The sequence below is a fragment of the Xiphophorus maculatus genome, chromosome 22, assembly GCF_002775205.1.
Source record: "Xiphophorus maculatus strain JP 163 A chromosome 22, X_maculatus-5.0-male, whole genome shotgun sequence".
Classification (NCBI taxonomy): domain Eukaryota; kingdom Metazoa; phylum Chordata; class Actinopteri; order Cyprinodontiformes; family Poeciliidae; genus Xiphophorus; species Xiphophorus maculatus.
In genome coordinates this window covers 11,605,015-11,631,072 of record NC_036464.1, presented here as the reverse complement: position 1 = coordinate 11,631,072, position 26,058 = coordinate 11,605,015, and the positions used below count along the sequence as shown (strand labels likewise).

The 26,058-nt window shown below is 36.9% G+C and overlaps 1 protein-coding gene across 8 annotated transcripts in view; it reads left to right on the top strand.

Moving 5' to 3' along the window:
• Positions 1-26,058, top strand: part of adgrb3 (adhesion G protein-coupled receptor B3) — a 132,329-nt gene that overhangs the window by 74,817 nt on the left and 31,454 nt on the right. For 6 of the 8 annotated variants that reach the window (XM_023327285.1, XM_023327283.1, XM_023327282.1 and 3 more), the window contains 7 exons: positions 301-504; positions 4,037-4,105; positions 7,094-7,202; positions 11,308-11,454; positions 12,136-12,211; positions 13,296-13,398; positions 14,320-14,363. In XM_023327285.1, the coding sequence (XP_023183053.1) occupies positions 301-504; positions 4,037-4,105; positions 7,094-7,202; positions 11,308-11,454; positions 12,136-12,211; positions 13,296-13,398; positions 14,320-14,363 (752 nt within the window). The remainder of the gene's footprint in view (positions 1-300; positions 505-4,036; positions 4,106-7,093; positions 7,203-11,307; positions 11,455-12,135; positions 12,212-13,295; positions 13,399-14,319; positions 14,364-26,058) is intronic. The other 2 variants (XM_005807626.2, XM_005807625.2) reach the window with 1 other exon arrangement.

The following is a 26,058-nucleotide window of genomic DNA, read 5'->3' as shown; positions in this document are numbered from 1 at the left end:
GTATTTATGGACATAATTTCTGTGCAATGATGTGAAATGTAATTTCTCCATGCAGTTTCTGCCTAAATATGTGTCTTCTGCTCCAGTTACCTCCTTTATTCATATTGGCTCATTTCAAAACATCCGTGAGGCACAAAGCATTTCAGCCCAGCTTAGATATAAGTGTCAAATGAAGGGCCTTGAAGAGTCGACTCTTTTCTTCCTGATTTTTTGCACTCCATTTACTCCAAATGTGTAGCTCCATGTGTGCCTTACAGACTGGCAAGAGGACACTGATGCCCCAAGTTCTTTCTTCTCCTGTTCTTGGAGGTTCAGAGCCATCTTGCGAAGGGCCAGAGGACTCTGGCGGGGGACGGCATGTCCAAGGTTACCAAGAACCTGCTGAACTACACCCAGCCGAGGAACTTCTATGCCGGTGACCTGCTCTCATCAGTGGAGATCCTTCGCAATGTGACAGAGACCTTCAAGAGGGCGAGCTATGAGCCTTCCTCAGATGACGTTCAAGTAAGTCCTCCAGTGACTTAAGTTTGAGATGAGAAGTAGAGAATCTCTTCAGCCAAAATACATCAAATAGACAATAAAGGATTTTTTTTTGCTCAACCCTGCATTATATCAGATAAAACCGTTTCTAATATGTCTGAAATATCACAAAGGCTCACATATACCCCTTGCGGCTTTATCATATCAAGGAATCTTGATACATCCTAATCTGTTTCATCTCATCATGCTGGGGTTAACTGCAGTCTGATCCTCTTTTTGTCAATAGGATGATAGAGATTATAGCTAAAGCTCCACCCCATCTCCAATAAGACAATTTATGCCCTGAAAGTTGTGCCATTTTCAAAGATGTAATTCTCAGGCCTCCTTCTGGCTGCATATGTGTTACAGTTTATGCTTTGGTGACTGTATTATGCCTGGGGATATTTATGGTTACAGCAAAGTTGAATAGCGAAGAGATACATTTTGAATATTGTAGGCATCTACGTGTGTGTAAATGAAGAAATGAATTCCTTCCTATCATTAATTTTATAAAGTTCTTATCCCACTCTTTTACATTATCAAATTTATTTTAATACCATTCCTTACAAAGATGTGAGGAGGTGAATGAAAACAGAAGGAACAATTTATGTTTTTAAAAGTTGAAGTAATTCATGGTTGAATTATTTAGAAGTTCATAGTGAGTTTCATATTACACAGTGCAGCATCTGCTGACTAATGAGCCTTTATAATGTATTAAATAAGAAATGGTACCTGTGCAATCTGCAGAAGGAATTAGCATAGAATAAATTGAAATATATAAAAAGGTTTTGCCTTGTTGCAAAGCATTAATGCCACTTTAACTTTTACAGAACTTGTCACATTACATTAACAAATTTAATGAGATTTTATTTAGATTTTATGTGGTAGACCAGCGTAAAGTGATATTAAGTAATACAGATCTCATACTTGATTTTAAAAATTGTTTAGAAATAAAAATGCACAATGTGTCATTACATTATATTGAGCTCTACTGAGCCAGTTCAATTACAGTACAGTTTTTTTGTTTTGTTTGTTTTTGGGGGGTGAGGGTGTCTCCACTGACTTTACACATCTGGAAAATGATTCCTTATTCTTTCCTATTCTTCTTCAGAAGATAGCTCAAGGTCAGACAGACTAAATGCAGAGTTTCTGTGAACATCAATTTTCAAGTCTTGTCACAGATTCTCAACCTAATTTTAGTCTGTGCCATTCCGATCAATGAATAGTATTTGCTCTAAACTATTCTGTCATTGCTCTGGCTGTATTTTTACATCCCCTGTCCTGCTGGAAGGTGAATCCAGTCTAAGGTCTTTTGTTGCATGAAATATATTTCCTTTGAGAATTTCTCTGTATCCATCTTGGCATCAACTCTCACTAGCTTTTTAGTCTCTACCAAATAATTCCCACAATATGATGCAGCCACCAATGTTTCATGGTGGAATGATGTGTTCAGAGTACTGGAAGGGTTGTGTCATACCGAGTGTTTTGCACGTAGGCCAAAAGGATATTACAATGAGTCTCACCTGACCAGAATCCCTTCTTCCACATGTGTCTCCTTCATTTCTTATAACTTACAAATGGACTTTCTTTCTTTTTCCTCCAACATTGGCATTCTTGTTGCCACTCTAGTATAAAGACCAAATTTAAAAAGTGCACAACTAATTTGTCTAGTTTCATGGATCAGTGCCATCCAGATTTACCATTTACCATCTTGGCTAGTACTGCTCAGCAGGCTGAGCTTGTGATATTAGATGAGTGGCATGCCTTGCTAACTTTGCATCTATGCTACACCCTTTCCTTTTTCTGGTGATGCATTGATGAATGCTTTGTGATGTTCAAAGCTGTTACGAAGTTCTCTAATTTTCATGGTTGGTGGTTGTCTAAAACCGAAAGGCAGACGTGAAGATGGCAAATTATTATTATTATTATTATTATTATTATTATTATTATTATTATTATTATTATTATTATTATTATTATTATTATTATTATTATTATTATTATTATGCACAATGAAGCAGTGGCCAACATATTTCACATTTATTAAATATTCTCCCAACACATCTGTTAAATTGGTCACTCTAACTTGCTTTGGGAGTGAGTGTTTGTTTGTTTGTGCATAGTTGTTCTGGGTTTCAACATTGACATTTTATGATCTGTAAGCAACTAAATACTAAACACCACATGTGACAAATAAAACCAAGATAGATCAAGGCGCTACAGCTTTACACCTGACTTACTCTGTTCCATAGTCCTTATAATAGAAACCTTTATTTGGTACTGACATTTGATTACACACAGATAGACTCTATTCACAAAGTGATTTCTCAAAGCAACTAGTTCCATAGTATTCTGTTTAGGGTATCAGATAAAAGAGCTTTAGATATTTTTCATACCTTAATTTGTGATCAAAAATTCACTTCAAAATTAGGTTCAAATGCATCTCATTCTATCAGATAAAATCCTGATAAAATAGATTGATGCTTGGGGTTATAATTTGAAAAATTAATGATAAATATATTTTTTTCAAAAATTAAATTGAAAACAAAAAACATTCTTTAGTTGTTTCTACAAAATCTGTGATATTTAAACTAAAGCATACTATTTTCCTGGTTCTCAGTTTTATCAACACTTTCTCTCAGCTGCAATGAATGTGGTGCTTGTTATCTTCTGTGGAAATGAAACCCAAATGTTTTGGCCATGGATGTGGAACCTGGCCCCATTCAACCAATTCTCCCCATGTCCTGGAAAAGCTATGGGATGAGGAGAATATCCTATGTCTGGTTATTAAGAGAGCTCTGTAGTGTGTATATGTGTGGGCAGGCGGGAGAGCAGTCAGCCAGCCCAACCCATCCATGTGCCTGTGCGCTAATGCAGTGTTAAAGTGGGCACATTACCACCAGAGGGAGCATAAGCATTCAAGTAGAAAACAAGATAGCCTGTGTCAAGAGAGGGAGAGAGAAAGAGCCACTCCCTCCGGCATATTGTAGACCAGACAAAATAACAAGGCGAAAGATCAGACAGGGGTCCTATTACTACTGTAGGCATGCACCCCGAGCTGGCCCTGCTTTTCACTGCTGAAGAAGACAATCCGCACAGCTGCTCAAACATTCACTTTCATCTCTCCTTTTTTTTCTTATTGCAGCTTGTGCTTGTCTCCTGTAGCAATAAGTATTCTCTGCAAGCTGCAGGAGATTGGAAGGTGTATTTTTTTTCCCTTCTGCAGCTGAAACACGAATTTCATCTTTTCTCCATTTGTTTACCGACATGGTTCCAGTTGCACATTTTCCAGTGTTATTGGGCCCTGCAGGGACCATCATTATCCCCTTATAGAAATCCATGTTTTTTTTGTTTTTTTTTTAATACACATTTTCAAATGTCGGTATATTATTTAGTCTAGTTCTTTTTGAGCTCACGGTGCTAATGTCATGATTTTTAAAAAGTAAGCCTGCTGCAGTGCCTGTAATACTTGTGCGTGGGTGAGTTATGTATTTTCCCCTTTCATCATTTTCCACAGAACTTTTTTCAAATCATCAGCAACCTCTTGGAGGAGGAAAATCAGGAGAAATGGGAAGATGCACAAAAGGTAAGCAAATGTGCAGTGCTCCTAAATAATTCAGAATCTTACATGTATACTTTGTCAGAAATATTGCTACTCACGCCATCTAAAATTCCATCTGGAAAAAAAAACCCTTCGACAAATAAAAGGGAAAATGGGATAAATAAAAGTCAGGTGTGTTTTGTGAAGCTACTCCCCAAAGGAAGGCGAGGTCATTTAGCAGACTTGACATTTGGCCTCATTTAGAAAACCAGTACCTCAGACTTCCACTTGATGGCAGCAACACAGTCATAGAAACTGTCCAGCCATTAACACTGCAGGATTCATTCCTCCTGCATGCACATTGTTTTATCCAGCCCACACAGATCATTGTGTGATTAGAGTAGTGCTTAAGTAGAATTTTAACAAATGCACACTCAATTCAGACATTTTATAGCTTGAGCCAAAGCAGCCACATCTCCATTTCCTGCTTTTCTTGTGTGACATTGACACCCCAACCCTGATAAAAGTAAATACAAATAAAAGAAAATACCGCAGGACTTCTGCTGGGAACCCTCCTGGACACTGACCCCCTTCTTGAGAGGTGGCATATCTTGGTTTGAAAACTATCCTAGCATCTAAGACATCTTCAACTCTGAAATCACACATGTCCAGACTCTGACAGAGACGCCATCTGCAATAACCACAGGTCTGCAAAGGGCATCTGCTCAGGTGTCACTTTCAGTGGTAAACTGACTGAAATAGGGTATCACCTGCTCTGACACATCAAGACGAAGCTGTTCCCTTGAAATAAGCCAGATTCTCCCTCTCCCCCCTATGGCTGAAAGTTACCTTGCTTAGCTGAGATTGAAGCAATTTTAAGCAGTGCACAGAGAGCCTGCCTTTGCTGTCAATACAGGTAGTAATTAGGTGTTTACATACTGGAGCCTCCGTTTACCAGCCCCCATCGAAATGTTGTCTATTAGAAGAGCTCATAAACAAGTTTCATTAGTCAGAATGCGTCAGAGACGGGTACAGACAGACTAGAGAAAATGTAGACTGTGGAAATGTTTGCCACTGATTGAACACCCAGAATGTAGATGTGACAAGATAAATTATTTTTGTAGTGATTAATGTGCGTGTCTGGTTTCATCACCCCAGCGTTTGGACAGCAATGTTGCCTGATTTCAACAGACGACACTCACACTTCACAGCTAAATGTTCTTCTCACTTGTGGGTTTTGCTTGCATTTGTGAGCTCTGTCTCCACAGCACCCACACATGTGCTGCACACTGTGGAGGTATAAAACTCTTACATGACACACCTCACTATGAACTTTTACTGGCTGCAGGGCTGGCTCTGTGCAGAGATCACTATAAATTCACCTCTTGTCACTGTTACCATGGCAAGCGAAGGAAGAGCTCTGTCTACACAACCTCCACTGCAGCCATTTTCCCATGCTGCCTTCACATCCTCCGGTTACCATGGAGATGAGCAGAGTGAACATGACTGCACTCTGCGTCAGAAGGGGCGATATGACGCTCCACCCCCAGCCCCAGCCCGTTATGGCTTTCACTTTGCTGTGTCAGAGGCTTTTGACTTAAGTATCTATGAGCAACTTAGCCAGCTTAACAGTGGCTCATGTGGAGGCACATGTAAACACATGGTGCACAAGGTGTTACAAAGGAGTGACTGGAATACCTGCCTCGGGAGTTTGTACCATATCAGCTTAGACCAGGGTGTAAATTGCTAATTGCCTCTCAAAGGTTTGCCTAACCTCGCCTTGATAGATGTGTGAGCACATTTATCTAAGCCATGCACTAATATTTGTATGATTTGAAATAATCCATGTCTAGCACTGACATGTATTGCATGACTTTTTTGTGAGTCTGAAACATGTTCATGCACAACACATTTGCATTTCTGTAAATCTGGGTATTCATAAAATCCCAGATTCTTTCAGAACAGAGGTCCAAACATTTAAGACCCATCTATTAGAGTAACATCCCTTAAATTCTTTATTTGTACAGCACAGCTGACTGGACCAGTTGTGCTACAGGTCATGCCATGTCCCTGTCCATGTTGCGTGCTATTGCTTAGTGCCAGGGCACATCGGGTGGCACATGGACAGAGGCAATTACCCTTAACTTGGCTGGGGCTTTAAAAGAAGAAGCCAACCAGAAACTGTGCTGGCAAAGCTGCTGATTACAGCTCTGCTGCTGATGTTACATGAGTGGTTCAATCCCAGCTGCATCTCATGATGTTTAGTTTGTCTTTTCAGAAGTCTGTATATATATATTTTTGTTCTTTTTACTAATAGAATTTTTTGAGCTAGGAAGAACAGAATAAGGAAAATCACATTTGACTTAACACATCACACTGCTGTGGCTTTATTTCTAAGACCACGACATAAACACAATTGTGTGCCATCATATCCTAAGAAAAATAAATAAATCAGGGAGAAAATTGTGTATGTCCACAGGTCTGATTTATCAATAGTTACAATTCACAGATGCTTGAAGTCGCCACAGTTATTTGTTCAAACAGCTATTTGCAAGATAAAGCATAATATCAATGTCCAGACATCTTTGGTTCAGAAATGGGATAGGTTATCGCTGATGGAAAATTCCAGCAAAATACTTTGCGACGTTTGCATAAGAATACCCTAGCCATGTTTGCATTTTAAGGGCAATGCTACAAAACAAATGACTTATGACTTTGAAGACAGTGAAAACAAATCTTTCAAAAACATTAGCACTGCTTTTTATGACATTTAGCTAATAGAAATAATTTTGGTACTCCAAACTGGTCTAGAATAGTTAAAAAAGAATGCCCCTGACAGCGAGACAAAAGATTAATTTCTACTTTTATGCAGTGTATCTAAATATTTGGTTTCAACTTATGCATAACTGTATAGCAAACAGTATTTGGGCTTGTTTTAATTCTTAGTATCTCTCAACAAACATTTACCAGTATTGTGTTGTAAGAAAATGAAACCATTTTTTAGTATCCTTTTGTCCTTCTTATCTTGTTCAGATCTACCCTGCGGCAGTGGAACTCATGCAGGTCATAGAGGAGTTCATCCATATTGTTGGACTGGGCATGAAGGATTTCCACAATGCCTATCTGATGACCGGAAACTTGGGTAAGAATCAACTCCCTTTCCCCCTCCCAGACCCACTGCCTTTGAGTTCATTTCACCACTTATCTCATCTCGATGTGGACACATAATCCCAGTGCTCCGCTGTCTCTCTGAGTCAATTTCCCCACCATCATTAAATTAGGATAAATGGTGAATGGTAAGGTTGAAGGGAGTAAAATTACTGCAAATCAATAATCTTAATTAAAACTGATCCTGTGGTCTCAGTGTGCTAAATTCCTATGACACCGACAATTCCAGTTTCACAAAAATAAAGGAGAGAAGGAACTCACTAAAAGTACTTACAATGCACATATATTGTTTCAAATGTTTATTTCAAGAGTAACATAACATATTAATTGTGTATTTGAAGTTGAAATAATCGTGTCTGACATGACACTGCCATGCAGCTCTTTGAGTAAGGCTTGATTAGCACTTTGTACCCTGAGGCATGTTTTTTTTTCTGTAGCGCACTCTTTGTCTGTTCCTTGCAACATTCTTAAAAAACATACTATGCAAGTTACTGATGAAAGGCTATAAAATTGGAAGTGAAATTAGCAAAGTTATTCTTTGCAGCTGTAATGGACTTTTCTGCTGCACTGATTTTTGTCTTTTTTACATCTCCTCTTGTTGGTCTCTGGAGTCTGACTGCAGAGTTTATGTAATATTTTATTTCCGTGGAGTTCCTCTGTGTTCTTTTAATTTCTGTTGCATAGCATCTTGGAAAATTTAAAGTCCCTGTGGTCTCATTTCATTTCTTTCCTTACAATGAATGGTGTCTTACTAGAATGGAATAGGAGAACTGTGGTCTAGACTCATTCATGGACGTGAATGCATACATTTACTGTGTGCCATTAGGAGGGTGGATTCTTACTTGTATTCCTCACAATAGTTCACTACGTGAAAGGGCAGGTGTATGATTTCCATAACAATGAATATTTAGCTCCCTAAAACAGCACATCCTGCCATTCAGTGAATATATCAAAATTACACTATGAATCTGTGAGTCAAATTAACTGATTTAAAACTGGAAATGAAGCTCAAGAGCTCTTCATAATGCTAAGCATTAGAGAGTTTTTTATTATTTTTATGTAACAATATCTCTGCACTTTTCTTTAAATGCATCTCTTTTTTTTTCTATTTGTGGTCATGTCATTTTGCTAACAAATAACCATCAACATATGACCTCAATATTAAGCTGACTCCAAACCTGCAACTAAACATTTTTCAAAAAGAGTAATTATCACAAAGAAGTGGAGGGGTATGAAAACTGTTTACAAATAGTATTTAGTTATATTATTGCTTTGCTTCTGTATTACAATTTGATCAGACCAACTATCCATTACAGGGACAACACAGACAAAAAACAGTTTCATGCTCACATGCTTAAATTGTAAATTAGAGTCTCATGTTAAAAAATATATGTATGTTTTTGAACTGTGGGAAGAAGAGGACGAGTATTCAAAGGAAACTCATTAATACACAGGGAAAATTCTAACTTTACTCATAAATATGTTTGCCCTGCATGAGATCTAAACAGCGAAACGTCATCAAGTTTACATTTACAATACATATTACTTGTTTCATACAATGGGTAACCTGAAAATAATATTTGGAGAGGTGTTGATAAAGAATCTACGTTACATTCAAAAGTAAATTCAAAATACAGTATTCAAAGCTTAAAATAAGTTCAAGCATAAAATTTAGCCATGTACTGTGCAATAAACTGATTGCTTAGTGAACAATTTCAAAAATATTGCATCATCTAAATGTTGTAGTGAATTGTTTACTGTAAAATGTTTTATTTTACAAAACTGAATAGATAAAAGAAACTGGATGATATTGAAAGTCTTTTTCATGTTTCAAACTCCTGTCAGTATCATGTGAATTTCCCAGACAAATATATGTGAATGTTAAGAGCACATGAACATTATTTGTAGGCCCAAAGCTGGCAGGCTAGTGAAAAACAATATATTTTTCATTTGGGGTTAATGATGCAGCAGTAAGTTATTTTCAAAAGAAAAGTTGGCATTACTTAGGGAAATTTCCCTAGTCATTGGTTAGAAATTATTATTTTGTTTTGTAAATATGTATATCTGTCTACATGTCTAGAGCAATGGACAATGTATCACTATCCCTTAAGGGTTTTTTAGATGATATAGTTTCACAGTCAATGTGTTTTCTTGGGATTTTATGTAATAGATCAAACACAAGCAGTGCATAAATGTGAAGTGAAAAGAGAATATTACATGGCCTTTCAACTTTATATTGTTAATTTTAATAAAAATCTAAGATGTTTGGCATCTGGAAACATCAATGAACAAACAGTCTTATGAAGTCCAAGAAATAAAGCAGAAGTCAAGGATAAAGTAGTGGAGACACTTAAATCAGAAACCAAATTCTTCCACAACTAGAGAACTGATCAGTTCAAGAGAAATGTCTTAGGAGTGCAGGCCTGTCCTTAAACAGAACATTTACTAGAAAATAAAATTTAATACAATCCAAATACAATTCTTAGAAGTTTTTGGTGGTAGTGAGACGACTAAGTGTAAAAAAAAAACGTTTGTTAATAACTTTGCATGGCATTTTATCTAGAAAAGTCCTCAATCTACCAAAATGAGTCCTGGTAATTCATGCAACCTACATAGAGGTCATTGTATGTGGTTAATTAATATATACTGGGATACATCGTACACATTAGAAGACAAATATAATAATTTCAGCTCACACCAATACATTCTCACAGTGGCCATTTTGATTAGAGCAATGGGTGGTTTTGTGGATCCAATGGTGAGAGCCAAGTGGGAAGCATCTGGCTGAGTAAGACATTGCTGTATCATTTTGTCACGTATTTATGGCAACCTCTTGACTCCCAGATAAATAGTAGCTGCCACTTCTGTCCCATCTTCTGTCCCCCTTGCTACTTTTAGCTAAATAACCTTGATTGCAAAAGACTTTTCGTCCAGCAACTTATTTTCACTGCTTAAAACATTTAGAGCACATAATGCAGCATAAGACAACTTAAAAAAGATAAATGGTGAACATACAGTGCAACCTAGCTATATTTGTTTTACTTTGGTTTAAAAAGTTTTGTCATTAATGTTAGTTACACAAACAGACAAGCAATAAAACCCTTTTTAAATCACTATGTTTATTATGTTTAGGTATAATGAAAAGGATCAAAATAAACAAAATTAATGAGTATTTTGCACTGAACATATAAATACTGTGACTTGCCTTATTAAGCTTCCAAACACAATATGACAGATGCAAAATATTTCATTAACTTGTAGAATTGCCTAAAAGAAACATAAAACACAGCTTTCCTAGGATTTTGTTATTTTCCATTGTGTGCCCTGTGACTAACACCACAAGCTCAAATAAACACGCTCTTACCACCACTGCTCTCAACATCTGGCACTAGGAACAAGCCTCCTGGTGCTCGCTGATTTCATGCTCACTATAGGATCATCCCAAATACACAGGGACGCCTCCACTATCACAGATTCCCCTCAATCATGGAGTCGTGCCAGGATATAAATTGTACTACCAGAACAACACAATGAACAATGGAGTTTTTACATCAATGGTAGGATTAGCCAGAGCTTCCCTCTTGCTGAGCCGCCACCTGACTGGGGCCTGATATGATAGCAGGTAGAAAACAGTTCAGCTTTGTCCTCCTCCCTTGTAAATTTAAGGTATTTTATTTGTTAATCTGGGTTATTTTTTCTTGTTATTGCCTCAATACACAAAGGTTTTTTTTTTTTTTTTAGCTTTTCTGCAGGCAGATGTGAGAATGAGAGTTGTTTAATGAGATTACCTGTCGTCCAATTGTGATCGGCAAGTTTTAAGTTTGATTTTAGACTTTCTGTTGGATTTGCAGGTTTGTCTAAAGTGAATCTTTGTACAGAAATAAAAAGTACAATGCTTGACAGGTTTTTGCTTATATTTGCTTGTTTCTTTCTATGCTTTGTATGAAATGTGTAAGCAAAAAGACTGGAATGTTTTCACTCCTATTTTTATCTGGTTTAACTGCTCATGAAATGATCTTTAGACCTATATATACCCTGGAGAACATATGTAATCTATATTTATTTATTGGTTTCTGCAGTGGCCAGCATCCAGAGACTTCCAGCCGTGTCTGTGATGACTGACATCAACTTCCCCATGAAAGGTCGTAAAGGCATGGTTGACTGGGCCAGGAACTCGGAAGATAAAGTGGTCATCCCAAAGGGCCTCTTTGTTTCCCAGTCAGCAGGTATATCACTGAACACATCCAGTATTTTATGGAGCTGCATCCAAATAATTTTATTCTACAAGACTCAAAGCCATACAGACTGTCTTTATGTGTAAGCCTGATTTTTACTTTAAATAAACATTTACAGAAATGTAAAAAATAATAATAATAAACTTTATCAAAGATCCATCAATCCTAAGCAGAATTGTTGTTTTAATGTAGGATTGCACATGTTTTGAAGTATATTGAATACGTAACAAAAAAAAAAGTTAACTTGCTTGTTCTTTTTCAGTCAAGAATTTGTTTCACTTCTGTTATGGCATGAATTCAAAATCTGCAGCTGCCACTTCATATGCCAATCCAAAACCAGGCAAAATTGTCAACAGGTTTAATCAGTCTTATCTGTTGTGAATCAAACATAACAAAGGAAATTACTGATTGGGACTCTGAGTCATATGCAATCCCAGCTGCTTTAGTCCAGAAAGCAGATTCCATAGAAAGAAAATGTTATACAAGCATGAGTCATGTTTTGCAAATTTTTAAACCTTATAGAAAATGTGTCTTCTTTTTTTTTTTATCAGGCTGGTAGAACAGGTGTATCAAAATAAATCATGTTTGAAATAAATACAAAAATAGATTAAAAATAAATAAATAAAAAAATATCTTTAAACTCGTAACCTGATTTTCCATCTTATATTTCAGACATGGAAGGATCACCTGTGTTCATTTTGGGAACTGTTCTCTACAAAACTCTTGGACTCATGCTACCTTCACCAAAGTAAGGGAAGCACAAACACATGGCCACACACGCACACACACACCTACATATCGTAATATATATTATAGTACTCATGCATGTAGTAATATAGCTTATAAAGTACGTGTATATATATAAATGTCTATATAGATAGACATATATATATTTACTTAGAGGGAAAAGAGATAGAGAGACATAGGGAGAGAGATTAAGCAAAGCTAAAGAAGAAAGTTAGAGGACTTTGTTGGCTCTAATTTAGGAAATTAAACACATTCACTGTAGTGGGGAGTATATTGTTAATTAGTACCGACACAATTGTCTTGAAGAGCTGTAGGGTGGGCCATATAACTATCAGATGAGTGCTTCAAGACAACAATTCTTTGGCACTGATATCGAAGGACAGAGCGGTGATTCCAAGACATGTCAACACAGCTGTGCAGTAGAGCAGCAGCAGCAGCAGCCCTCGGTGTCTGTGTGAAAACCCATAATGGGCCACTTCAGATTGCCCTTTCCATACTGACATGGGGATAAGCTTATCAAGAAGGGACTGTTAGAGTTGAATAGTTTCCATTTGTCACTTTTGAAGCATGCAAAGCTTTGACAAAACAAGTAACTTTTGTAAAACTAAATGTCAGAAGTTTAAGTGTATTCTGGATGGAGCAATTTTGTTCATTGAAGTCCATTTAGAATTAAGTCTTGAAAATAGAGTTGTTTCACAGGCAAAAGGCAGATACAGAAAAATACTGGAAAAAAGGCGTAGCTCCACTGGTCTTTTAGCTCAACTTTTCTTTCAGTATGCTGGTGTTATTATCAGTTAAACATGTTCTGGAAATCTTTTGTTCTTTATGAAAGCAATAAAAGTAAAGCAAAGTTTTAAAAGCAGAATTTTTTAAAACACATATTATGGTTTGCTGTTTGTGATTCTTGCTGAGCTTTACATAATTGTTTTTATTGTTGACTACAGAAAGAAGATAACTTATATAGATTCACAAAAATGTGCAAAAACACTTGCTTTGAAATATTCAATACCAATAAGCAATTTGGCAAAAAGAAGCAGCGAGAGGGATTTAGTAACAGCATTTATGAATCTGTGTTTTTTACTCAGGAATCTCACTGCTGTGAACTCCAAGGTTATTGCTGTGACTATAAGACCTGAGCCCAAGGCAACTGAGTCCCACCTGGAGATTGAGTTGGCTCACCTGGCAAATGTAAGCACCACAGTAATTTTGAACCATGTTAACGGTTATAATTTCATTGTCCATTTCTAGGGTGGAGTGATGATACAAGTAATACCTAAAATTAATTTCAAAAGTAAGAATAAAAATTGGTCATTAATTTAGAATAAATAACCACAATTTTAGCTGGAAAAAATTATTTTTGATGAGAAGAGTGGTCAAATATGTCTATGTAATGTATTACATTTGACCATATTTGGATAAGAGAATATCAGCAATTAAATCAGACTTGTGCAACTATTTCTTGTGTTTCATTCAATTGATCCATGTTAAAAAATGAGTCATTCAGACAAATCTGTCAAGGCTTAAAATTAAACAGCTTTCATACTCATGATTAATACTGCACATGTAAACTTTTCACCAGCACTGTAGCTTGAAATTGAATGATAAATCCCATGCATTGTTTTTAGATATGTGACCACTGATTTCCACATTTCATATGGAGGCTGCCGTGTTCTGCTTGTTGTTATTTAAACAGATGTTTGATATTTCTTTATTGAATCTTCTACAAAGATCACATTGTCTATCGCCTTCCTTTAGGAGAGACACAGTCGGACAAATGGCTTGATAATTAATTTGTGAGCACAGAGTGTCTGGAGCTGCATTCAGTTAATTACAAGGACAGTTCCTTTTTATGGTCCAGATATTTTTTATACATCTTAGACATAAAGCACAAGTAAATCTGAGCGCGTCATCAAATGTGTCTCTCTGTGCGCTGCTCTGATAGTGCAAACCATGGCCAAATTTATGGTTTCTGTGATCCATTAACTGTATTTTTAGAAGACTAACATCAGACAAACACACAAGTATGTGATAATATGGTGTTTTGATGATTAAAATGATTAGTTATCTTTGTGACTTACTGAGATTTGTTACACCTTTCTTGTATTCCAGGGAACAATGAAGCCGTACTGTGCACTCTGGGACAGCACCATAATGTAAGTGGGCATGCGATAATCTAATCCATATGAGTGAACATACCTTAGATACAATATGATGCACCGCAATAAATTAAACAGTTATACAGTTAAGCAAAAAATGTTATGTTATGTTTGTTGAGACGCCCACCTATTCATGTGGATTTATTTTATGGGATTTTTTTTCAATGTCTCTGGGTGAGTTTTGTTCAGGCACTACAGCTGCAGTGTTCCTCTGCAGTAATTGCCACCATGATTTCTGAAAGACATGAGTCACACTTGAGTTATATGCTCACTCCTGAAAATCATAATCGTAGAGAAATCAGGTTTTGTTTTTAATGGTGCCATATTCTTAAGCAATAAAAAACAACTACAGATGTAGAAAGTGAACAAATAAGCAGCAGGTGTTGATATAGATATCTACTTGATTAAAAGAGTGCTAAAGCATCAGTCCTGCATTGCAATCTAAATGTATTCAATATTTACGCAACTATTTCCCAGTGAAGTTTGTCACATTTCAATGTGTTATATTGGGATTTTATATGACAAACCAACACTAAGCACAGCATAATTGTGAGTGAAAGAAACATTTAAATGTGCTTTTCAAATTATTTACAAATAAAAGCCTAAAAAGTGTGTGGTGCATTTGTATACCCCAAAAATGAAATCCAGTGAAACCAATGGCTTTCAAAAGCCTGTGTGTAATATAATTTCAGTATAAATACTGCTGCTCTGTGAAGGCCTCAGGGGTTTCTTACAAAACATTAGTGGAAAAAGCAGCCTCATGAAGATCAATTCACCCCTCAGACATGTCAAGGAGAGAGCTTTAAAGCAGGCAGAGAGGCCCATGGTAATTCCAGTGAAGCTGTAGGGATCCACAGCTCAGCTGGGCGAATCTGTCAACTTGATAACTGTGGAGTCATGCACTTTTCTGTGGCAGGGACAGGGAAGCAGAGTTGATTTGGATGATGGATGGAGGTAAATCCAGGTTGACAGAGAACATACAGCCACAAAAATAATGTTATGCAGAGGTGTCCAATGCCAGTCCTCAAGGGCCAGGATCCAGCATGTTGTTGTTTTCTCCTAGTTCAACACACCTGGATCAAATGATGGCTCATTGGCAGGCTCCTGCAGAACATTGACATGCTGAGGAAGTAGTCACTACCACTAAGAAGAGAACTAAGACATGAAGGATACCGATTCTTGGGGAACGACTGATGGAATGGTTTAGATCAAAGCATATTTAGGAGTTAGAATGAAACACTCAAAGACCAGACCTGACTTCAATTAAGAATCTGTTCATATGTTTATAGATTCGCTCCTTGCAGTCTGACTGAACTTGAGCTATTTTGAGAGGGAAATTGTTTTATTGAGACGTGTCATAAAGACATGCCTTAATTTCAGCAAAAGGTAGTTTTATAAAATACTTACTCAGGATGGATACCCTCTCCTTTCAGATTACGTATTTGTAGATTATGTTGAAATGCATGATTCATTGTCCTTCCACTTATCAAATAGAATACATTAAAGTTTGTGATTGATATGAATAATCTGACAAGGTGCTATAAACACTAACACTTTGTGGTACTTTACCTGTACTTGGCATTGTGGTGATGTTTAAGTGGCTTATGGTTCTTTCTTTGCCACTTGATTGGTTTTGTTTCTCTGTTGCCAGTGTTCTCCTCATCCTATCTCTTCACGCTACACTAAAAACTAGAAACAGTAAGTGTCTGGTAGCCTCTAGTTAAAATTTGTTCACACAGGGAATCAATAGTAGGACACTACAGTAGAGCGCAAGTAAACTCTGGTGGAGGTTGGAGATAGAAGTAAGAAGCTGGGTTGTATGAGTAGTTGGCCTCTCTAGGCAAAGAGAGATAAGGCCATCCTCTAAAGGACAAACAGCAGAAGAGGCTGATTGAACTGTTGCTAGGAAACTGACGGTAAATATCTTTTAGTACAATGACAAACATAATGCAGGGCAGATGAGGGTGGTAGCTCATAGGAATGATGGGTAGGTAAAGAAGACTTGACCTAACACCAGAGTAGAGCTTTGGTGTTAGGTATCATGTATTTTGAAGAGGTTTATCCGTTAATACTGTTTTGTTTTTTTCATTTTTGCTTGATATAGCCAAATAACATAACCCATTTTAAGGACATAGACCTGGTGTGCAGGTCCAGACCTTGACATTTACAACCCTGCAACTGTAGGATGCCTCCTTGCTCCAACAGACCTAAAATAAATAAATTCCATTATCAGCATGACACTCAACTCTATAGAGACTTTTTAAAGGAGTAATTCATTTGATTCAGATTTGTTGGCAAATGTATGCATTTTGAAGCATTGTAGCTCTTAAGGACTGGACTTGGGAATAGCAATACCATCATTCGCTATTATGACCTGGAAAAATTATCATCAGATTGGATACAATAGACAGTTTAAGACCAAAGTTGTGAACTTGGAAATGGGGTGTAAATGGTGAATGCAATGAAAATATGTTCACATTTTCAGATAGCTGTCATTTCACTGGTAGCCTGTAGTTAAAATAGGAACTCATACCATTTACTTACCCTTGAATCACAATGAATTTGCTGGAGCAAAGACTTGTCTTGACTTGGACATCCACCCTAAAGAATCAAGACCTGATTAAAACCTTTAACCTGGGACCTGGGTTTCATGAATAATCTTTCTCTCGTGTAAGCAAGTCTGCAAGTGTGATTATTTAATTAAATAATATTTTTTGCTCCTCCAAGTTACACCAAAAAAATAGTTCTTATGATAACATTACACACACAGCACAGGAGAGAACTGCTGCGATGAATTGCTTGTGTCAAGTTTGTTTGTTGGCATGTGAAAAGGGAAACTCAGATTTTTTTATTTTACTTTTTTTTCCAGATTGTTGGTTATTACTGCTTTAAAGCAGCTGTTCATCTTAGGTGTACCTTTATGATGACAACCACACCAATTTGTGTCTCAAAATGAACTCTGCATTAAATGATTTTGATCATTTCTAAACAAAATCATCTAAAAATTTCTCCAGTTTTCTTTGTTTTAACTGATAAGCTTACTTCACTAAAATATGCTTCCAGTTCTTCAGTATAAAACCACTCCCTGTTTGATTCATTCAGATATTTGACATAAACTGGCGTTCTTCTAATTTCCTTTGGGCATACAAAATGTGTCATGTATATGCTAATTATGAATTGAATGTCATGTAAAAGATGAAGATATTAGAAGGATATCAGTTAAAATAGGTCTAGAAAAAATGGTTAATTCATAACCTATGTTAAAACAGTGCAGACTAGATGGTATATAATGTGAAAATTGCAATTTACTCAATATAGACTTAAACTTAAAAAAAAGGTTTGTGACACTATTGTAAATAAATATATATTTTATTTTCATAATTGCCAGTTTTGTGCTTAGATTAAAATGGTTTAATATTAATTATTTCAAAACATCACTGTGACACATTCTAAGCTAATTGCCAGTTTACTGAAATAAACAAAACCAAATTGTAAAGGATATTTGTATCAAGTATTAAATAATTTTTCCAAAGATATAATTTAGTAGAACAAACTGTTTCTCATTATTTTTGCTAAATTGTTAGCACAACCATAGACAAAACTGGTTGGTAAACAGTTCATGATGGAAATATATCTTTAAACAGAATTTGATTTCAGCCTGCTGTTCCTCTCTTACAGCCTTTTAGGGCAACTGGTCTATTTTTGAACTGCAAAGGTATAACTAGGACAACTCTGCTCCATTCTCTTAATAATCTTCACAACCCATATGCTTCCAGATCAGCATTTTTTCTGATCTGCATTAAGTCATTTCAATCAGAGTGCTGCTGAATGACTCTGTGGGACTATAATCATCTTCATTTCAAACACTTGGCTCTGCCCATTACCCAATGGCAAGCACTCTCAAGACTCGATGATGGGACAATGCACCATCTGTCGAACACGTTGGTTTAAACCAAATCAGGGTGCTCTTTGGAACTATTGGCAGAGGAAAGTTGTGGGGAAAAAATTGAATGGTGGATCATTATGACAATGCCCAGTTTTATTTAAGACTACGAGAGCTTAAAAACTTTTAAAATTGTTTTAATTAGACTAATTTCGAACCAACAAAGCTGTTATTTTCATGACTAAAAATAGGTTAAAAATTAATATATGAAAAAATAACATTTAAATTCAATTGAAAACCACAATATAAAAGTGAGTCACAAATTAAATGTAAATGTAATTCATAAACATTCATATATTTGTATGCATAACAAAATTATTTTTACATTAATACTGTTAATGGAAACAATAGGTGTTCTGTAAAAAATAAAAGTCCTAACAAAATTAATCTTATGTATATTATATTTGTAAATAATTTAAAATGTTATGGCATATGCTGAAATAATTTGATTTCTTTAATTAAACTCTGTATTGTGTCTTACTGTGATAGTGAGAAAAACAAAGCACATGGATCGTTCTGAGAAATCCTCCCACTTTTTTAATATACTCCTGAAGTCAGCAGCTTTACAGCAAGAACAGCAAACACTTCAAATACACAACCTTTTATTACATTTTAAATGTCAATGTTTTCGGCTCTCAAGTGGATTTAAGAGTATCAGCAGCCCACCTCTGAGGAGATGAAAAATTAAATAAATTAAAACACGATTTATATCACTGTAGAGGAAATTGATCAGCTCCTTTTTTAACATTTTGCTTTTTTGGCTTTTTTATAAAAAATATAACATCTTCTAAGTGAGTAATTTATACCTAAACTGGATTATATATTATATTATGTATGTCACATTTAATACTGCTGCTGTGAGGATTCATTAATCTCTTAAAACATGTAACACCAAGGAACAGGTTTGTTTTATAAATGTTAAATGTTTCACTTCATCTGGTCTTCTTCTGTAGCTGGATGACTGTAGCATCCCCTGAATGCCTGTAATCAGTGCATAAAAACTCACCTCACTGTGTGATATTTTGAGCTTTAGAAATCATCTCTCAGATTATTAAGAAGTGTCTTATTTGAAATGTCAAAGAGAATAGAATTACAATTTGCCCCTGGGACAACTTTTTTTTTTGTTAAATCAACTTCTTCCAATATGTTGTTCTTCTTTCACACATCTGTTGTACTTCTTGATATATTAGTGTGTGTTTCTTGTGAAGGGAAAGACGATTCATGTCACCGATGTATTAACATTTAAAATAAACATACTTCCAATACACATAAAGTTCATGCAAAAAAAATTATGTTCAACAAGTGTTTTATATTAATATCACATCTGTGAACATTTTCAGTTCCATATAAATGATATAATGAGACACTATCTCATAGTAATGAGATACTATCTCATAATTATGACTTAGCTACCTCATAATAATGTGATAGAATTTAATTTTTTATGAAATAGCTAAGTCACTATAATGACATAGCAAAGTCAAAATTGTAAGATAAAAGGTTTTTTTTTAGCAGCGTGGCAGAAATTAGTTACCATAATAAATAAAAATTTACAGGTTGAAAAAACTACACTAAGGACTTCAATCATTTTGCAAAACCAAGCAGAAACACAGAACTGGAGCAAATAAGAAGTACATGACAGTCTGGCTGGAAACAAAGAAAACGTCAGGGTATTTATACACTTGGGTAGCTAATGACTAACAGCAGGCAGGTGTTGATAATTAACTGAAGCCAGGTGAAAAGAGAGAGCAGAATGAAAGATGGACCATAAACCTGGGAACGCACTAATGATAACACAACAAGACAGAGGATGGAAATGAGTGACTAAAGCAGAAAACTAAACATTTGAAACAAAAGCCATAGAGTAGAAAGTTTCGTCATCATGCAAAAAATAACAATAATAATAACGGAAACACAATGACAACTTAGAATGTGTTAAGCAAAACCAAAGTAGATGTGGTAACCTTTTCAGGCATCTTTCACTGTTTTCTTCTTGAGGAATCAAATCATGTTTTTCATTAATATTTAAAATATGGAAAGCAGCAGGCGCAGCTTCAGGTTCCACAAACATCTGGAGAAGTTGGATTCCAGCCAAATAGGCAACAACAAGGACTGCCATGCACTGCAGATCATAAGAACCTAAGCTCTATATTGCAACATCAGAAGATATAAAAGTAATATTCTTTGTTTGATGAGCGGAAATTCAAATCACAACCTAATAACGGCTTAGAAATATGAAGACAAAGATTTCTTCTTTAATACTAAATACTAATTATCTATAATCCTGAGTGAGCTGTCATTACAAATAATGTATTTTATCCTAAACATTGATTATTTCTAATAGGGCATGTCATTATCATGGAATGATACCAATATGTAAAAATACAAATTCATCTGTGTTCACACAAAGGATTAAAACAGCATATAGATTATTGTTGCCTTGCTGCTAGCACACATGCAGCAATGTTTTGTAAATGCGTGATTGTAGACAGTTTAAAATACAAATATCAACCTGAAAACTCTTTAAGTTTGCTAATTAATTCACTCTGGGTTTGATTAGGACATGGGGTTGGGCATTGTGCTGTAATTTGTTCTATATGGCAAAAGAATGTAAGTTTAAAATAACACTGTGGGTGATGTAGACTGTAATTCCAAGCTTCACTCTCGCGGTGACTAATGATGGACTCTAGGGAACACATTTTGAATTAATTTATACTAGGTGTTATTGTTGCACGTGCGTATCGGCACAACATGAATTGGACTAAGTCTGTGTACCCTGTCTTTGTATTTTTATGCAATAGTTTGAAAACAGCATGAACATGTTTCTGTGACATTTCAGAGACACTATTTTTTATTTTATTTTATTTTATATAATTACATACATTTAGAGAAATGCCTATTTAGATTTGAATGACATGCAAACGGTACTACAGAGCAGTAGCTGAAATGATTTTACAGCCGACAGACTCATCTGAATATTCAGACTCTTATATGTCTACCACATTACTAGAGTTTTTCCTCACTTTGAGTTAATAAAACCTTTCCTGCTACATGGAAATTCACACTCATTTTTCATTCTCTTCATCCAGTTAAAATACTCGGTGTGGCCTAAAGGCTGATATAAATCGCCCATCATCAAGATATCCAAGATGGATGGAATCATTTTACAGCACTGGCTCCCCACCCTCCTCTCCCAATCATCATGTGTCAGTCTTTCAAGAATTTATAAAAACTGCCTGAAGTGCATAGCTCTAGGAACTTGCAAGCCCCCCACCCCCACCTTAGTGTCTGAATAATACAATGTGGACATGCAAGGAATTTAAAGATGTTTTATAACATGCATGAGAATATTCAGTGATGTGATGAGTAGTGCTTATGTGCTGTTGTAGGAGCACAGAGCAAAGAAATGCTGCTTAGTGTGTTATTTCAGAATGTGCTTCTGTGTCATCTCGCTAGCTCAATGGCCACGAGCTTTAGTGTTTAATACACATTGTAAGTGGATTCCATTGACATTTAAAAAAAATAAAATTGCTGCAGGATCTCTGTGTTTCTGGTGTATGCAAAAGGTTATGAAAATTGAGACAAGCATTTCTTTATTTAAAGGTTTAAATACTAAATCAACCCAAAGCTCTTTCAGCAAAAAAGGTAAAAACTTATTGCAAAGGAGTGGAGTGGACAACATAAAGACAGGGATACCAACATGTGTTATTCATTACAAAGATTAAAAAAAAACTAATGTTGCTTACAGTTTGAAACAGGCTTTACATTTCTAATGGGGTTAATAATACATTTGAACAATTTTCTAAATAATATGAATCAATCTTTAGCAGATTTTTTCAACAGTACATTAAATCTGGGTTGATTAAAGGATAAGAATAAGCAATACAGGTTTGGAGTCCTACATGAGCGCCATCAAGAATTCACTGTGGCTTTGTTTCAAAGCTTCTGCAAAGTCCCAAGATTTATTTCTATGCAGCCTTGTTTTAAGTTTTTCCCAAGATCTTGCATTGATAAAGGAAAAGTCCAACCACTCTGCAATATCTTCTCCAGCACATACCAAAATGTCTAAATATTGTTAATGTCTGAACTCTGTGGTGGTCAATCCATGTGTCGCCTGCCGTCTTTTCACCACAAATCTGGAACAAACTTCCAGAAAACTGCAGAGTTCCTTTAAGTCAAGGTAAAAACCCACCCTTTTAGAGCTGCTTTTGAACCATAATAAATGAAATACTGACTAATCATCAATGTGTATTGATGATTTTGATGATAGCACTCATTAGAATGTAATGTTTGTTTCTAGTTTTCTCAAATGCTGACTGTATGGTGTTTTATATGACTTTGTATTTTTGTGTTTGTATATGATGTAAAGCACTTTGAACTGCCATGTTACTGAAAAGTGCCACACAGATAAACTTGACCGAATGATGGATTAACCTTCTTAAAGAGACAGAAGTCAATTCAAGATGTCAAATTATGAAGTCGAATTTCTTCTAAGTTGTAATTGATATATACAACATTTTAGTTACTTAGCTGTGCTATAAAAATGGCACCAGGTGGCTGGAAAATACATAATGTAATAAAGGTTGATTTTCAACAGGTCAAAACATTGCTCTACATCTCTCATCTTCCAAAATAGCTAAAATTATTAAGAATAACTGAGTTCCTTAAACGATTCCAAGTCAAGTAGGTTTTGGCATATGGCTGTAGATGCATCATTGAGTACATGCATAACAATGCAGTCAGCAAAGGGTATATCATGAATGTCATGTCATCAGTTTCAGTTTGGTTAACATCAACAGTGACACTTTCTCCTGGGGGCATTTTACATTCTGGAGGCCACGAAGGCCTCATAAGGTCATGCAACATTTCAAAAGTAGCCTGCAGAAAGTCCCCAGTCAGCTCCTGCTCTCCTTTCAGATTCTTCTGTGCAATGCACAAAGGCTAAGCCATTATCTAGCAAGTCAAAGTTAGAGATAGACCAGGGGAGATAAGAAGAATACATTGAAAAGTCAAAGACAAAGAGGTATCAAATATGTCACTTTGTCATTCAGTGCTGGAAACAGAGTTTGCATATAAATATTAAGATTTCAAGTCCGCTACTGCAAACTGTGATCAAGCTCTTTATTAAAAAAATAAAAAGCATATTGGTCCAAATATGCATTTTCTTTCTCTGTGTGCATATTATTTTTTAACTAAATAAAAGAAGGTTTTTGTTTTCATCCTCTCCTACTTTGCAAGAGACCTTCCTGAAGGATTACAATTTTGAAAAACTTGTTTAAGTTTAGCTTGTCACCACCAACCATCAGCAGCCTGTTGATTTTTGAAGGGTATGCACACAGGGGCTTTTGCTTTCTGTCATGTCTTTTTTCCTTATAGTTCTCATGATAACTTCACTACACCCACTGATGCCTCGTTGCTCCAGCAGGCGGAAACAACTAAACCTATTTTTGATCAAATGTTTTGATCTGTGATTCCTAAATAGTCACAGATATTGCTGTATATCTGTGATATTCTTCACAAGAAGCCATGGAGAAAGTAATTTAAGCAGTTTATATTACCCAAATCATCCATCTTTGAAATTTTTCTAAGTTTTATTTCATGGATTATAGCTCTTGATTCCTCCTCTGTGAAATTATTCCTCCACTTTATCAGGAAAGATGAGCTTCTTAAATTAACATTATTATGCATGGATAATAAAGTGCATTTTAAACAAAGCGTTTACTGAATTTAGTGTATTTAATTTACTTACTTCTTACAGCCATTCTGTCTTACGTCTAATTAAACAAATGCCCTCCTAAAATGTCTTTACGAGTCTGTCAATTGGACCAATACCAACTAAAATGCATTAACTTGCTAGTTGCATCCAATATGGGTTATAATGTGTATCAATTGGTAACACAGTGCAGCAGTTTAGTAACGCAGAGTTGGAACAAGGGGGGAACTGTGATGTGGATGCATTTACCGCTAGCAGTGGTTTGAAGTTTGAAACTGGCTCCAAGGTTCCTTTCAGGAATAATAAATATTTCTGCCATATTGATCAAATGACAAAGCGGGATTGCCATGCACCGAACTGCTCTCACAAATCAACATGCAGAATGTTCTCTGTTGTCGTAAATCAGCCGCATGCATCTTGTTTTGCCTTTTTGTCATGAAAAGGGTTCATGCAGAGGAGAGCAGAGAGACAGACAGATGTTTTACAGGACATACAGGGTAATGGCCATACCTATTAACCCTCGTGTGATCCTAACATTCTGTTTACTCCCCTTGTCCTACAGGTCAAAAATAACCCGCTCTAATAGAAGCCCCAAAATAAAGGAAATTAATTTAATTTTAAATTCAAAATCTATTTTGTATGATGAAACAATCTGACATTTATCAATTCTACTCAATTTAATTAATTTTTGTTCTCTTTCAACATTCGTTTCGGTATCTCACTATGGGACACGACCCCAGCGCCTGTCCCCCAGAAGCTCTATTACATTACGCCAGTCTTGACTGGCCGGTAGAAGTGACGTCAGCTCCAGGAGGAGGAGCTTCCTCCTAGTATAAATGCCTGACGACACGCAAGCGATCTTCAGTCTAACACCTCTTCTCGCTCCCAGAAGCAACTCTCAGACGGCTAGCACGGTAACTATTGGGCTAGCTTAACTGTTCGCAGAGCGAGCTAACAACTCGGTCGCCGAACGCTTCTCGGTAGCTGTGCTTGGTTGTTCTGAGTTTTTCTACCGCTGGTCTGTCACCAAACAGCAGCAGCTGCAGCTAGTCTCCAAACTAGCTGCGACCTTTGGCTTTGATTTTAATCGAAGCTGATAGTCACGTAGCGTGGACCCGTACCCGCAATGGACAGGACCAAACTACCGACTAAAACCTGCACGTGTGGCAACCTCATTGCTGGGGCAGATACCCATTCTGTCTGCGCTTCGTGTCTGGGGCCGCAACATGCCCAGGACGGGTTAGCGTCACCGGCGGGGTGTGAACATTGTGCACGGCTCTCTATTAAAACTCGTCGACGCAGGCTAGCACGCCAAGCTAGTTTGTCGGAGGCGGACCCTGTGCTGGGGGTATCCAATCCCCCTCCACCGGTTCTTGCCTCGACCGATGAGGGAGAGCTCCCTTTAGCTCAAGCCAGTTGGGGTGACCAGCTTGATGCTGTCGCACCACTTCTTGATCTGGAGGAAGTTGGAGCCGACCTCCCGGTTTTCAGTGATTTTGCGGGTGCAGAATCTGACTCCGAGGTGGAATCCGTCAGTCTCGGGTCTGACGACTACGAGCAGGACGGCGAGACGTTCTCTATCCCTTTGGCTGCAAAGCCCACGGAAACTGGTGAAACCCGCTACAGCGGCCCTCCAAACCCGACTGCATCGGACCTCCACGACGTCTGCAGAAGAGCAGCTGCAAAGCTGGGCATTGAATGGCCGGAAACCCCGGCCGAGACCACCACATCTCGGTATGAGGGGAAACGGCTTCCAAAAGCCAAATCTTCCACCAGACAGCTGCTGCCAGTTTTCCCGGAGTGCCTCGAGGAAGCAACCCGGTCCTGGAGTAATCCGCTCACCGCCAAAAACCCCGTTCTGGGAGGGTCGGCGCTGGACTGGACCGGCGTGGAGGACAGCGGTTTTTTCCGCCTGCCTCCTGTTGAACCTCAGCTAGCATTTCACCTGCACCCCTCACAGAAATCGACCATGACGGCGGCAGGACCAACCCTCCCGTTCAAGGCCGATTCGTTTCAGTCAGCTTTAAACGAAAAAA